The following is a 13,852-nucleotide window of genomic DNA, read 5'->3' on the forward strand; positions in this document are numbered from 1 at the left end:
GATTTTGCCCAATCATCAGTCGTACTTCTTGCGACAGACAGGCAGTCTTTCCCATCCCGGTCGACTTATGGGGGCGGGGTTCGGCACGCCAAACTGGGCGGGCCCCTCGACTTTGATGGGCGTCTTCTTCACCCAATTGCTAAACGGTATCCCCAGACGGGTCGCCTCCATTGCCAATGAGATCTCCAGGCGGGGTCGCGGTGGGCGGGCCTTGGACCCTCCGGTATAAGGCGGTCCCGGGGGAGTGCGGAGAAAGGGGGGGGTCTCGGCGGCCGGAGGAGGAATAGGCGCGGGTGAAGATGGCGGCAGCCGAGGCCGCGAACTGCATCATGGAGGTGAGCGCCTGGAGCGCCGTCAGGGGCAGGGGGCAGGGGGCGGTTTGGAGGTCGGTATTTTATGCCTCCGTCTTGGGGAAGGGGCTCTAAGTCGCCGGATTGGGGCTGAAAGCCCCCAGCCGTACGGAGGGGGCGTCGCATTCTCCGGATATGGAGATACCGTTTGAAGTGCGGGTTCCCTAGCTTTCGGGGGCCTGAGGCAGCACGCCGCTCCGAGGGTCTCCTGCCCCCTTCCACGTGGAGGAGGGCTGGGGGCGCTTCCGGCCTGGCCCCCACGTGGCCGCGGCGCGGTGGGTGGGGAGGTGGTGTGCAGTGCCCGCTGGCCCGGCGGGTTCCACGTGCGGGACAAAGGCCCCGCCCCCGGCCGGGGGAGGGGCGCCCCGGGGGGGCGGAGAGGAGGCTCTGACCCTCCTTCTGAGGCCCCCTGACCCCCTCCCCGGGGATCGTGACAGGCACCTCGGGATGGGACTTACTTGGGGACCTCCGCGAAGTAAAGAGTCTCTTGGGAGGGGCAGTGTATCTCGACTCTCAACAAATCCCTTCCCGGACCAGGGCATCTGTTCAGGCATCCGTCCAGGTTTCCTGCACTCTTGCGTTGAGATTGTAGGAAGACGAAGGATTGGTTCCCTCCGGGCCCCCCTCCCACCCCCTGTTTCCTGTCCCTGGATTCTCCCCTCTTTGGGAGCTAGGGGGATGGGGCATGCCCCTGTGACCTCCCTTTGGTTGGTGGGGGGGGGCATCTAGCTGAAGGAGATCCTTCCGGCTTAGGCCCTGTGCACCCCCTTGTGGCCATTTCTGGGTGTGTGGGAGGGACATCTTTTTCATGGGGCGTGTCCCAAAGCCCACCTCCCGTCGAAGCCCTCCCGGGCTAGGGGAGGGAGAATCTGTACTGGGAAGGGGATGTGAGGAAATGGACGCAGCGAACTTTACCCTCTTCTGGAGCCCGTTCTCTCCCTGGGGCATTTGTGAGGGTGGGAGTTGACCTCCCCTTTCCTGAGGCCCTGTTTGAGGGTCCTGAGCCTGGTTGCCTGAAATGGTGTCCCGTGAGGTTTGATTCTCGTGCAGTCCTATGGGGCTGGTTCCGGTGCTGTGTTTCAAGCGCTCTGGGGGCTTGTTTGGCGGAGGTATCGGCGGTGTTGAGAAATGCGCCCCGGTGGGAAAATCCTCTCACCAGCAGCTCTTCTTAATCCGCGTCATTCACTGGCTTGGGAGGATAGAGGTGGGGCTTGGAGTCCAGGGGGTCATGTCTGTGATTTCACGCTTCTTGGAGCCTAGAGGGTGGTTACATCAGGAAAAGCTGTAATCTGGTGGAGTCTCCCTACTCTCACCCCTTACCTTGTAAGCAGTCTCTGGAATGGGAGGTCGGCTCCCAAGATGCATACCTTGGGGGGCAGCCCCTAGGGGTCACTCCAATGACTCCTATCCCCCTCGGCTGTCTCCTGGACCAGGGCCTGTGTGGGTGGAGGAAATATCTTCCCCAGAGGTTGCCCCAGGACTTTGCCCCACACCTGGGGGGTTTCAGGGCCTGGGATGGTTGTTTGAATGGAGGGTAGGTGGGCTTGAGGGTCCAGAGTCTGGCCTCCTCCCTGGTATTCTACCCTCCTGGGTAGCGGGTGATAATCGAGGAGGTTGGCTCTCACTGGTTTTGTTTGGGACTCCCTGAGTCCAAGGCAGGAGCTAGCGGCCGGGGTGCCAGCTCTGGTGGGGGCGTCTGTGTGCCACACCTCCTTTCTGGAATCCTCTCAGACGAGAGACTGGTTTGCGGAGGTGGCAGGTGCCCAGTGGGTACACCCTGCCAACCACCCTCCCCCAGCTACTCATGGCACCCCAGGATGGGGGTTTGTGTCAGGAAGTGTCACCTAATCTGGGGGGATTAGGTGATGAGGGGGAGTGACAGCTGGCAGTGCCTGTGTGCCCAGTGGGTGCCAGTTCCTCTGGCCTGGATGGGGGAGGTGTGTCATCAGGTGCCTGGCCAAAGAGGGGCAGTGTGGGTGCAGGCCACCATCTCTCCAGCCACAGCTGGGATAGAACCCCCCTTCCCCTTCTACTCCCCCCCCACCTGCCCCGCACCCTTTTAAAAACAGCCTTGCCTCTTTATTTGTCCACTCTCCTCAAAAAAAAGCAAAATTGTAGGAAATACCTCCTTGTCCCCCAAGAGCCCGGGTCCCTTGGCCTGGCCCTCCCCTAGTCACTCCCAGTAGCTAATCCTTTCTCCCTGTTACTCTCTCCTAGAATTTTGTAGCCACCTTGGCTAATGGGATGAGCCTCCAGCCGCCTCTTGAAGAAGTAAATATCCTTTTGTGAGACCCTTCCCCACATATACATATCTTGTCACACATCAGGCCCTTTCTAGTGGTCTTAACTATGATCCCTCCTGCTTCAAATCAGTTTACCCTGTGCCCCGGAAACACTTAGTACAAACTCCCTCCAGGTTTGTGGCCCCTATCTGGCCTCCCCCAACACTGTGGCTACTTCCTTAACTCCATTTCCAGCCCCCCCTTTGTCCTTCCCTATGTCTGTCCCCGTTCTGCCTTCCCCTCTCCTCCCCTCCCCAGCTGTGGGCTGAGCTAGAGACGGGGGCAGAGAGACTGGAGAGATGGTAGGCGTGGCTGAGGTATCAGGGGTGCTCTCCTGGATGGTGCTCTGGGGGGGTCCTGGAAGAGGAAAATGGGGTGTTAGGTTTGGGGGTTCCTGGGAGAGGCAAGATGGCAGGCGGGGCCTTTAGGGTTGCCATGGTACGGTTTGGGAGGGTGGTTCTATACTCCAGGGAGAAGTAGGGACCTGGAGGCTTAAGAGTCTGTGGGGAGCCCCCAGGTTTGACCCCTGTTCCCATCCGCCCCCTCCCAGGTCTCCTGTGCCCAGGCAGAAAGCAGCGAGAAGCCCAACGCTGAGGACATGACGTCCAAAGATTACTACTTTGACTCCTATGCTCACTTTGGCATCCACGAGGTGAGTATGGACAGACAGCTCATAAGGCTGCTGCATCTTCAGGGGGGTTAATGTTTGGGAGGGCTGGAACTTAATTTCCAACGCATGCGCACTGCCTTCCCTGGCAGTGGGCCTCCCCTCTGCGCATGCGAGGTTCACGCTCCAGGGTCGCCTCTCCCAGCCGTTGCCTTGGAGACAGAGGTTAGCCTGGCTCTCTGCTGGGCCCCTCTTGGGAGGCTGGGGTGGGAGCGCGCATGTGTGCCTGAGACTTTAGCCAGAGTTCAGGGCCTGCCGGTCTCTGCCGCCCTCTTGTGACCGGCGGCGGGATTGTCCCCCAGCTGCTCGTGCCCAGTGTGCTGAAGGCTTCTCGATCCTTTTGCACGCGATGGAGGCCGAGGTCCCAGAAAGCAGCTGGGATGGAATTGTGAAGATTTTTCTTTTTTTAATTGTTATAAAATATACATAACAAAATTAACCATTTGCAAGTATGCGGTTCAGTGGCATTAACTTACTGAGGACTTTTTAAAGCCAAGGCTCACAGGGGCTTAGGTGGCAATGGTAGAACCTAAGGTGGCTGATATGGGAGTTTAATCCACCCAGTCCGATTTTACAAATAGGGAAACTGAGGCGTATGGAAGGGAAATGACTTGTTCCAATGGGACTAAAGCAAGTTAGAGGTCTGAGCTCTAGCTCTCGAAATGGTCAGTGTGTTGGAGGCCAGGGCACCCTGTTTTACAGTTGGGGATGCAGGCCCCCTCATGATATCTTTGTACCCACCCCCTCCAGGAAATGCTGAAAGATGAGGTCCGCACCCTCACGTACCGAAACTCCATGTTTCACAACCGGCACCTTTTCAAAGACAAGGTGGTGCTGGACGTGGGCTCGGGCACAGGGATCCTCTGCATGTTCGCTGCCAAGGCCGGGGCCCGCAAGGTCATCGGGGTGAGTGTCCTAGGCAGCAGGCGGGCCTGGGCCTGGGGACGGACAGGGGGCCCCTTGGGGCTCAGGGATTGGGTGGAGGGGGATGGGGACTGAGGGTGGGACTGGGGGGGGCTCTCACCCTCCCTTCTTCCTGGGCCCCCAGATCGAGTGTTCCAGTATCTCTGATTATGCGGTGAAGATCGTCAAAGCCAACAAGTTAGACCACGGTGAGCCCAGGAAGAGAACGGGTTGGTGGGGAGGGAGCGGGTGATCCCAGCTTCCCCGGGGCCCTCGGCAAGGGGATGGGGGCCACTGAACTCAAATTCAGGCGTTCCTCCTCTGTGGACTCTGGGCTGCCGACAGCCCAAGAATCCAGCCTTCTCAGAACCCACCACCTGACAAGTCATCTTAGAATCTGAGTGCAGAAGTCGCGAGCTCAGTGCCTCAGTCTTTAGAAAAGGGGGGAGGGGGAGCGGGGCAAGAAGCAGTCTTTCGTTTTTTCAGTGAGTGTTAGAGTCACGTGGTTGGCATCTGAGGGCCTGTAGTAAGAAGTCTCCTACCTGCCTCTCAGCCGCCCTTCTCTGAGTGCAGCCAGTGGTCCCTTCCGGAGAAGTCTGTACCTATGAGCAAATATACGTGTGTGTGTGTTTCTACGTTCATGTGCTGGTTTTTGACACAGATAGCATTTAATACATATTAATACAAGTCTTCTGCCTTTTGTTTTTTTCACCTGCTTATCATGTGGTTTAACACTTCTCACGATGTTGAGAGGATCTTGCTTTTTGATGGCTGACATCATCTGTCTACACATACACCAGCTTTCTTAACCAAGCCCCTGGTGATGAGCATTTAAGCTTCCTAGGTTTCCATCCCCCTACGTGTAACGTCATTGTCATCTCATACAAACTAGTGTATCTGTGAGGTCAGTTCATAAAAGTAGGATCGTGTGGGTCAAAAATGGAAGTTGGGCAGACACTGCCAAATTGTCCTTCCCACCTGCAAGGTTTGAGGGGCAGAGAACATGGGAAGATGGTGGGTTTTTCAGATGCGAGGGCTCTTGGCATTCTAGAAGCTGAAGGGATTTTATTAAAAGAGACTAATATAATGCATCCCCAAGTACCCATTACTCAGCTTTAAATATCTCCTTTTGAAGCAAATTCCGACTGTATAAGTACTGCTGCGTGTGTCTCTAATAGATAAGGCCATTTTAAAACCATGACCTGGGCTTCCCTGGTGGTACAGTGGTTGAGAATCCGCCTGCCAATGCAGGGGACATGGGTTCGAGCCCTGGTCCAGGAAGATCCCACATGCCGCGGAGCAACTAAGCCCGTGTGCCACAACTACTGAGCCTGCACTCTAGAGCCCTTGAGCCTGGAGCCTGTTCTCCGCAACAGGGGAAGCCACCACAACGAGAAGCCCACACACCGCAACGAAGAGTAGCCCCCTCACCTCAACTAGAGAAAGCCCATGCGCAGCAATGAAGACCCAACATAGCCAAAAATAAATAACATAAATAAATTAAAACAAACACACACACACACACACACACACACACACACACACACACACACACACACACAAAACATGACCTGGCGGTCCAGTGGTTAGGACTTGGCGCTTTTACTGCCGGGGCCGGGGTTCGATCCCTGGTCGGGGAACTAAGATCTCACAAGCTGCAGAGTGCAGCCAAAAAAAAAAAAAAAAAGACCATGACTGTTAGCGGGAAAATCTTTTTTTTTTTTTAATTTTTCTTTTTTTGAAAAACAAAACAAAACAAAACCCTCGCATCAAGGCCTGACTTTTAATAGATTGCAGCGAGGGAGCTGCTCTGCTGAGTATGAAACCCTGACCCAGAAGCAGGTCGTCTACGAATGGTTTAGCAGCTTCCCCACGAATGTGCAGTGCGTGATGGGCGAGGGGTCAGCCACCTTTCTGACTGCGCCTCGTGTCCCAGGACGAAGGGCTCTCCGCACCGGGCCCTAGGCCTGACTGTTGGTGGCAAAATCTTAATGTCACCTAATACCTAATCCACGTAAAGTTTTTGCTCCTACCTCAAAAATACCCCATGATGAATGAATTTTAAAACTGAGTTAACAGGGTGTGGCTTCAGCTCGCGGAGTTCTTTGTAGATGCCCCAATACAACCCCCAGCCCTTCCTTGAGAAGACAAGGGCGGTCCCAGTGGGGTCCCCAGGCCCTGGACCATCCCCCATCCCCCCCAAGGGAGGTGAGCAGATGGGCCTCCTCTGGGCTGGTGGCATGTGTCCTTGTCTGCCCCACAGTGGTGACCATCATCAAGGGGAAGGTGGAGGAGGTGGAGCTTCCGGTGGAGAAGGTGGACATCATCATCAGCGAGTGGATGGGCTACTGCCTCTTCTACGAGTCGATGCTCAACACCGTGCTCTACGCCCGAGACAAGTGGCTGGTGAGGCCCCCAGTGGGGTGGGAGCAGCTGATGCAGGCCAGGGTCCTTCGGCTGTTTTGTTGAGCATATGTCAGGGTCTAGGCAGAAAAGGAAAGCCATGCTAGGTATTTCCCACAGTAGCAGTGAATACAGGGGATTGAATACATCTACACAGATGTTAGGAGGCCCACAGCCAAGACAGGGGAGCCAGTACTGGAAGCTAGACAGGGACAGGGAGATGGTACAGTGTCAGGAGAGTTAGTGCCAGGAAGAGAACAATAGCAGGGCATAGGGATAGGGAGGGACTGGGGGGCTGTGGTCCCAGGTGCTCAAGTCAGAGCAGGCCTCCCACGGGAGGTGACTGAGACCTGAACAGAGGATGGGAAGGAGCTGTGTGGGATCTGAGTGGAAAGGCACACTGGGCAGAGGATTTCAGCCAGTGCATAGGTTCTCGGGCAGGAGTGCACCTGCTGTGTGTTGAGCAGCGGCGAAGTTGTAGTGGAATGAGGATCTGGAGGAGCACTGGGGGGCGAGGGGTGGGAAGCCAGGGCGGGGGCCGGGGGGGCCAGGGGGTGAGGCGAGGGGTGGAGGGGCCTGTGCAGATCTTGCGTGACCCCTGAGAGACTTTGCTTTACTCCTCCGGGGAGTGGGGGCGGGGGCGTGCTTCTGAGGATTCCTCAGGACCTCTGAAGGACAAGGTCTGACTTAGATGCTCCTGGGAGCCATCAGGCAGCCATCCGGGGAGCAAGCCGAGGGCTGAGGCTGGGGACCGGTGAGGGGGCCGCTTCAGGAGTCCACGTGGGAAATGTTGGTAGCCCAGACCAGGGCGGGGGCGGAGGTGGTGGATAAAGAGACAAAACGGGCAAGGAGACAAAATGGGGCAGCGTTGCCGAGGCCCCGCATCCTTCATGCCCTTGCCCTGCTCCTTTGCACTGTGCAGGCACCCGACGGCCTCATCTTCCCGGACCGAGCCACGCTGTATGTGACGGCCATCGAGGACCGGCAGTACAAAGACTATAAGATCCACTGTGAGCTTGGGGCCTGAGGAGCCCAAGGGGTGGGGCAGCTTGGGGCCGGGTGCCCCCACGGGCTCACCCCTCCCCTCCTCCCCAGGGTGGGAGAACGTGTACGGCTTTGACATGTCTTGCATCAAAGATGTGGCCATCAAGGAGCCCCTGGTGGATGTGGTGGACCCCAAGCAGCTGGTCACCAACGCTTGCCTGATAAAGGTGAGGGGGTGGGGTGGCTGGGTGTCCCACAGGGTCAGCCCAAGAAGGGCCGGTGCGTGGGACCTCAGTGCACAGAGTGCTTGCTTGCCCGAGGTCTTGTGAGCCTGATGGATCTGCTGGAGGTGGCGCTAGACGCCTGGAGAAGCCACTTCAGTTAAAGAGCTTTGTGAGCCAGGCATGGCCCTTGGGTTCCAGAACAAGGCAGTGACATAGGCTGGCCCTGACCCCAAGGCACACCTCCCGGAGGGCACGTCCGCCCAAGGCAGGCAGCTAAGACCCCAGGCAGGGCCACCAAATGCAGAAAGCCCAGCACCACGAGTGAGTTTATACACACATGGGTCCCCGATAAAGACTACCAGCAGCCATCATTTTTTGAGGTCTCCCTCCCGACCCACAGTATCAAATCTTGCTGGGATGCTCATGGCGGGCAAACCTGGGTGGAGGAGGGAGTTTGTAGAGGGAGATGGCAGGGCAGACGCCCTGACTGGGCGAGCCTCCATGGCCTGAGTCAGGAGTCACGGTTTTGCTTTGAGTGCACCGGGGAGCAGTCAAAGGATTTTAAGCAGGGATGTGACATGATCTGTTTTTAAACTGTCACACTGGCTGATAACGTGGAGTAAGGGATGTGGGGGGAGAGGGCGGGAGCCACGGAACCTTGTTAAGATGCTGCCGCATCGGAGGCGGGGATGGTGGCCAGGGGCAGGGTACAGGCAGTGGAGAGGGGAAAACGGGCGGTTCTCTAAGGACCAGTAGTTGTTGTAGGAGGTCGAACTGTTGGATTCGGGCTGGAGTTGGGAGAGCAGGGAACAGGGCATCCAGCGGGGCACCCCCAGCTTTCCCCGCTGGGCCGGAGGTCGGGGAGTGGAGCTCACGAGGCTTATCCCGCAGGAGGTGGACATCTACACTGTCAAGGTGGAAGACCTGACCTTCACCTCCCCCTTCTGCCTGCAAGTGAAGCGGAACGACTACGTGCATGCGCTGGTGGCCTACTTCAACATTGAGTTCACCCGCTGCCACAAGAGGACCGGTTTCTCCACCAGTGAGGCGGGGCCCTGGGGCAGCGGGGGCCCAGGGGCCGTGGGGCATGTGACAGGCGTGGCCAGAGGGAGCCACGGGGACACCGAGGACCCGGGTTCTGACGCCGGCTCTGCCAGCCAACCTGAGCGTGCGGTGCCTCCGCTTCCCCAGCCGTGAAACAGCCCCTCCCAGGCTTGACAAGGGTGAAGGGGCCACAGTCACCGCTTAGTTGGTAGTCACTGGCCGCTGGGGTGTCTGGGCAGAGGGGAAGGTGTGGACTGGGAAGGTTAGGAGGCGGGTGAGCCCGGCTGACCCGCCTCCCCCGCCAGGCCCTGAGTCCCCATACACGCACTGGAAGCAGACGGTGTTCTACATGGAGGACTACCTGACGGTGAAGACGGGCGAGGAGATCTTTGGCACCATTGGCATGCGGCCCAATGCCAAGAACAACGTGAGGCTCTGGGGGGGGGGTAGACTCAGGCGTTTTGGGGCCCCAGCACCCCTCAGCCCCAAGCCTGCCAGCCAACCTGGCTACACTGTGCTCTGACCTCATCTGTCTGGGGGCCCCCCAGGTCTGTCTATGGACCACAGTTTTATTGAGTACCTACTAGAAACCAGGGGGCCCTGGGGCCCCAGTGGTGATCAGGCTGAACCCCTGCCCTCCTGGCACTCATGTTCTAGACACAGGACAGTCACATGGTAAATGCCAGCGGGAAGTGAATTCTGTGTCCAGCTGGGAAAGGGGCCGGCAGGTATTTGAGCAGGTGGGGGCGGGGCCAGCGGGAGAGCTGACAGGATATCCTCGCCCAAGTATGGGGGTGAGGGAAGGAAAGGAGGGCCGTCTCTTGCCCTGCTTTTTTCTCCTGAGTACCTGGCAGGACGGAGCTGCCATCAGCCTGAGACACAGTGGGGAAGCAGGTCTAGGGCAAAGTCAGGAGCTTCTGTGGGGCCAGTGTGGGTGTGCCCGCTTTCTAAGTCAGGGATATGAGAACCGGTTTAAGCAGCTATTCTCAGCCAGGGATGATTTTGCCTCACCCACCCATGTCATTGTCTGGAGGCATTTTGGGTGTCAACTGAAGAAGGGGTACTGCTGGCATCTAGTGGGTAGAGGCGGGGGAGCTGCTCTATCTGCAGCGCACAAGATAAGAATCCCCCCACAGCGAGGAGTGGTCCAGCCCTAGATGTCAGTAGTGCAGAGGTGGAGAAAACCCAAACTAGAAACTGAGAGACCCAGAGAGGGAGGAGGAAGCTGGGAGCCAGGGGTGAAGTGCAGTGAGGACTGAGGGCAGAAGTCATTGAGGTCATTGGTGACTTTGCCCCAGTTTTTCCAGCGTGCTGGGGGTGACGGGCACAAGAGGGTTGGCGTCCAGGAAGCCTTGGAGGAGAGGAAGTGGGGACGGTGGGGTGGGACCACAGAGCTTTTTGAGAGGAGGAAGTTTGCTTCTTGTAAAAGAAGGAGAAAATAACCTGCTGATGGGGCTGGTTTTGATGGGGGAAATCATGATGCAAGAGTCAGCAGCTGAGCTCTGCCACCCCACCCAAGGCGGGGGGCGTGGCTGGGTTCTAGGTGGTTTGAGGATGTCACATGGAGCTTCTCACGGGGAGTCAGGTGGGGTTCAAGACAGATGCTGGGAGTGGGACCGGCAGTGTGGGGTCTCTGGGGAGGGTGTGTAGACAGCCGGGGGGCCCACGGCACCTCAGGTGGGCTGGGGTGGCCACCCCTCCCTACCGCACCCCCGCTGCCCTCTGTCTTGGCCTGCCCTGTCCCAGGTTCCCCCTCACGCCCGCACTCTCCCCACAGCGCGACCTGGACTTCACCATTGATCTGGACTTCAAAGGCCAGCTGTGCGAGCTGTCCTGTTCCACCGACTACCGGATGCGCTGAGGCAGCATCCGGGTTCTCCCACCCCGGCCAGGCCGGCCCTGCAAGGGCCCAGGGGCTGCAGCGTTCTTAGGCAGTTTCAGGGCTCCCCCTTCCTCTCCCTCCCTCCCACAGAAGGGGGTTTCTGGGGCCTGGGCCGGGGCGGGGCGGGGGGGTTGCGGGCACATCGTGACTGTGTTTTTCATAACTTATGTTTTTATATGGTTGCATTTACGCCAATAAATCCTCAGCTGGGATGGCTCAGCTTCCTGGGGGCGAAGTGGGGTTGGGGTTCCGTCCTTAGGTGCTGAGATGCCAGGCACCCGGAGCGTGGGGACAGCGCCTGCTGGTGGCTGCCGGTCTCTGTCACCACTTCTGTGTCTCTTGGTCTTACTATACCTCCACCCCACCCCCGGCCGTCTCTGGGGTTCCACAGCCCTGCTCTCAAGTCTTTGGCCCACCTCTGCCCTCAGGTCACTCGCAGGGCCTTCTCCACTGGCTCTCGGGGTCTGTTCCCCCCACCTCCCTCTCGGGCCTCCTGAGGCCCTGGTCCCTCTTGTCCCCACTGGGCCAGACTTCTGCTCCCAGCTGCCCTGCTGGGCTGGGCGAGGGCTGGGGTGTGGGTTCCCGGCACAGCTGGGCCCTTAAGTTCCCCAGAAAGCTCTCTCTCCCGCCTTCCCCCATCACACACATTGTTCCTCTCTGGCTGTTCTTTCCTGTCCAGGACCCTCCAAGGCCAAACCAGGGCTGACTGGCAGTGACTACTGCCCTGCCCTCTCCATCTGGGGAAACTGAGTCGGGGGGGGGTGATGGAGGGGGATAGAGTTCTTTTATTTATTTTTGTGTGCATTGGGTCTTTGTTGCTGAGCGCAGGCTTTCTCTAGTTGTGCTGAGTGGGGGTTACTCATCGTTGTGGTGCGCGGGCTTCTCTTTGTGGTGGCTTCCCTTGTTGCGGAGCATGGGCTCTAGGCACGCGGGCTTCAGTAGTTGTGGCTCACGGACTCTAGAGCGCAGGCTTAGTAGTTCTGGCGCATGGGCTTAGTTGCTCCGCTGCATGTGGGATCTTTCCAGACCAGGGGACCAGGGCTCGAACCTGTGTCCCCTGCATTGGCAGGCGGACTCTTAACCACTGCACCACCAGGGAAGTCCGGGGATAGAGTTCTTTGTGGGGGTGGGTGCCTGCTACCTCCCCCATCCTGGCTCGGAGCTCGGGGGGGTTCCCACCCTCTGCCACACTTTACAGAGATGCACATTGAGGCTCCACTACCCTGCTTCACAACTCCCCAGGGGCTGTCTTTTCAGCCCCTGCTGCTGACATGGTGTCTCCATGTGCCTGCCCTTCCTTTCTCGAGTAGCTGGTCCCCCAGGTCTCTGTCCACACGACCTGGATCACCGGAGACGGAATCCCAGGCTTTTCTTTCCATGGCCCTCCTACACCTGCTTCAGTACAGCTGGAGCTCTAGGCCTGCTTGCACCCCACACCCGTCTACACCTATTCCTCTTCTACCAGGAGGGTGTTAGGGCTCAGACTCTACAACTTCAGTTGGCTGTCTTTGCCACCTGTCCCAATTGCCAATGTCCCACATTGCCCAGCCCCCTCTCTGGAAGTCGCCTGTCCCCTGAGACATAACGCTAGTCTGGTCCCTGACAGAGATGTGGGTGAGTTCGCATCTAAATAGCCTAGCGCTTCCCCGCCCCCACCCCTTTCCTGGAAGCCATAAGCTGCGACGTCACTTGCAGGTGTCAGCTGCCCCGCCCCTCCTCTCTCCGCCTTAAAGGGGTCGCGTCTCCCGAGGCTTCCCAGGGGCGTAGATAGCACCTCGGCGGGACCCGAGAGGGCTCCGTGGCCGCGGTGCGGGAGGTGGGTGTCCGGATCCTAATCCTGCCCTTCTGGCGTGGTGTGGCTCTTGGCCTCCGTTTTCTCGGCCTGAGAAGTGGGGACGCCCGGATTCCTCGCACTGAAGCAGGCGCTCAGGGGGCATTTTCCAGGCCCGGGAAGGGGGTGGGGCAGCAGCCCAGAGGAGCCGCTTCACCCACCGGTTTCTCGGACCCCGCCCACCCCACCCCCACGATGACCGCCCACATCCTCCTGCTGTTGCTCCTTGCCTCCTCCACCCTGGGGGACCCGGACTCCGCGGGCAGGTGAGAAACGCCGGTGTCAGCGGGGACACAGCCGGAGGGAGACCGCGAGGGGCGTGCGACCTCTCTAGGCGGTTTTCCACTTCGGTGGAATCGGAAGTTGATCAGGAAACGCGCCCGCCAATCTCGGAGTTCTGGGTCGCCCACAGGGCTCCATTTCTCGAGTGGATTGTTTGAACCCGCTTTTCTCTCACGCTCCATCCCCAGGCGGCCCCAGCGCCAGGTCTCCCAGCAGCACAGGCACCTCTGTTCACTGGGCACGTGCCAGACGCACCGCCTGCCAGAGATCATATACTGGCTCCGCTCTGCCTCCACCAAGGAGCTCTCAGGGAAGGCGGGCCGCGAGCCTCAGGATCCCCACAGCTATGGGCGCCGCCGGCGGCGTGCGGCCAGACTCCTGCTGCGTCTCCAGGACCCCAGCCTGAGGCAAGGAGGCCAGCGCAGTGCCCGGCTCTCTGGGTGATGTTGGGCACATCTCTGCTAGTCCGCTGGCTTCAGTCTACCCATCTGTGTATCGGGGCCGTGACCCCAAGTTTCTTTTCCCCTAACTCCACCTCCTGGGCTCTCCCCAGGCAGCGACTGGGCTGGACCACGTGCACACCGGACCCAGCATGGACAAAGAATATTAACGTCCAGAGCTGAATAAAACGGGAGTTCCATGTTTCAGTCTCTGCTTGTCTGTGCCCATTCTGGCCTCCCAATCTGAGCTCGGTCCCTGAGCCCCTCACCTTTACCCACGCACTTTTCCCTTCACGGAAGTCCCTCTGACTAACTTGAATCCAATCTGCTGTAGCACCTCCACGCCAGCTTAATCCCTGCAGCTGCATCTTCCGTGGGTGGTTTTGGTGGGCCGACCTGACCCCAAAGCAGTCCTCCCCCCTCTCCTGGGTGGTAGGGCTGAGATTCACTCTGGCTCCCACGCGCGTGGGCTGTGAGTTCCAAGCTGAGCTTCCTTCCTCAAAGAGAAAGAAGAGAGACAAAGAGTGGACTGGAGAGCCGAAGAAACGGGTTCGGAGGAG

At 58.7% G+C, this 13,852-nt stretch overlaps 2 protein-coding genes across 5 annotated transcripts; both read left to right on the plus strand.

Annotated features, from left to right (window-relative positions):
• The first annotated feature begins 174 nt into the window (after window positions 1-174).
• On the plus strand, window positions 175-10,951 carry PRMT1 (protein arginine methyltransferase 1). 4 transcript variants are annotated; one of them, XM_004286170.3, is made up of 11 exons: window positions 239-335; window positions 2,568-2,621; window positions 3,183-3,284; window positions 4,050-4,205; window positions 4,348-4,411; window positions 6,466-6,608; window positions 7,528-7,615; window positions 7,701-7,816; window positions 8,705-8,855; window positions 9,163-9,284; window positions 10,635-10,951. In XM_004286170.3, the coding sequence occupies exons 1-11, from the start codon at window positions 300-302 to the stop codon at window positions 10,716-10,718; spliced, it is 1,116 nt and encodes a 371-aa protein (XP_004286218.1). In that variant the 5' UTR covers window positions 239-299; the 3' UTR covers window positions 10,719-10,951. The 4 variants fall into 4 exon arrangements, with proteins under 4 accessions (XP_004286219.1, XP_004286218.1, XP_012394676.1 ...); XM_004286171.3 differs by lacking the exon at window positions 2,568-2,621 and having other exon boundaries at window positions 175-335; XM_012539222.3 differs by lacking the exons at window positions 239-335; window positions 2,568-2,621 and adding an exon at window positions 2,804-2,949.
• Window positions 10,952-11,342: 391 nt separating this feature from the next.
• ADM5 (adrenomedullin 5 (putative)) lies at window positions 11,343-13,494 on the plus strand. Its single transcript, XM_004286195.4, has 2 exons — window positions 11,343-12,836; window positions 13,041-13,494. The coding sequence occupies exons 1-2, from the start codon at window positions 12,766-12,768 to the stop codon at window positions 13,294-13,296; spliced, it is 327 nt and encodes a 108-aa protein (XP_004286243.1). The 5' UTR covers window positions 11,343-12,765; the 3' UTR covers window positions 13,297-13,494.
• Window positions 13,495-13,852: the final 358 nt, after the last annotated feature.

Source organism: Orcinus orca, chromosome 20, assembly GCF_937001465.1.
Source record: "Orcinus orca chromosome 20, mOrcOrc1.1, whole genome shotgun sequence".
Lineage (NCBI taxonomy): Eukaryota > Metazoa > Chordata > Mammalia > Artiodactyla > Delphinidae > Orcinus > Orcinus orca.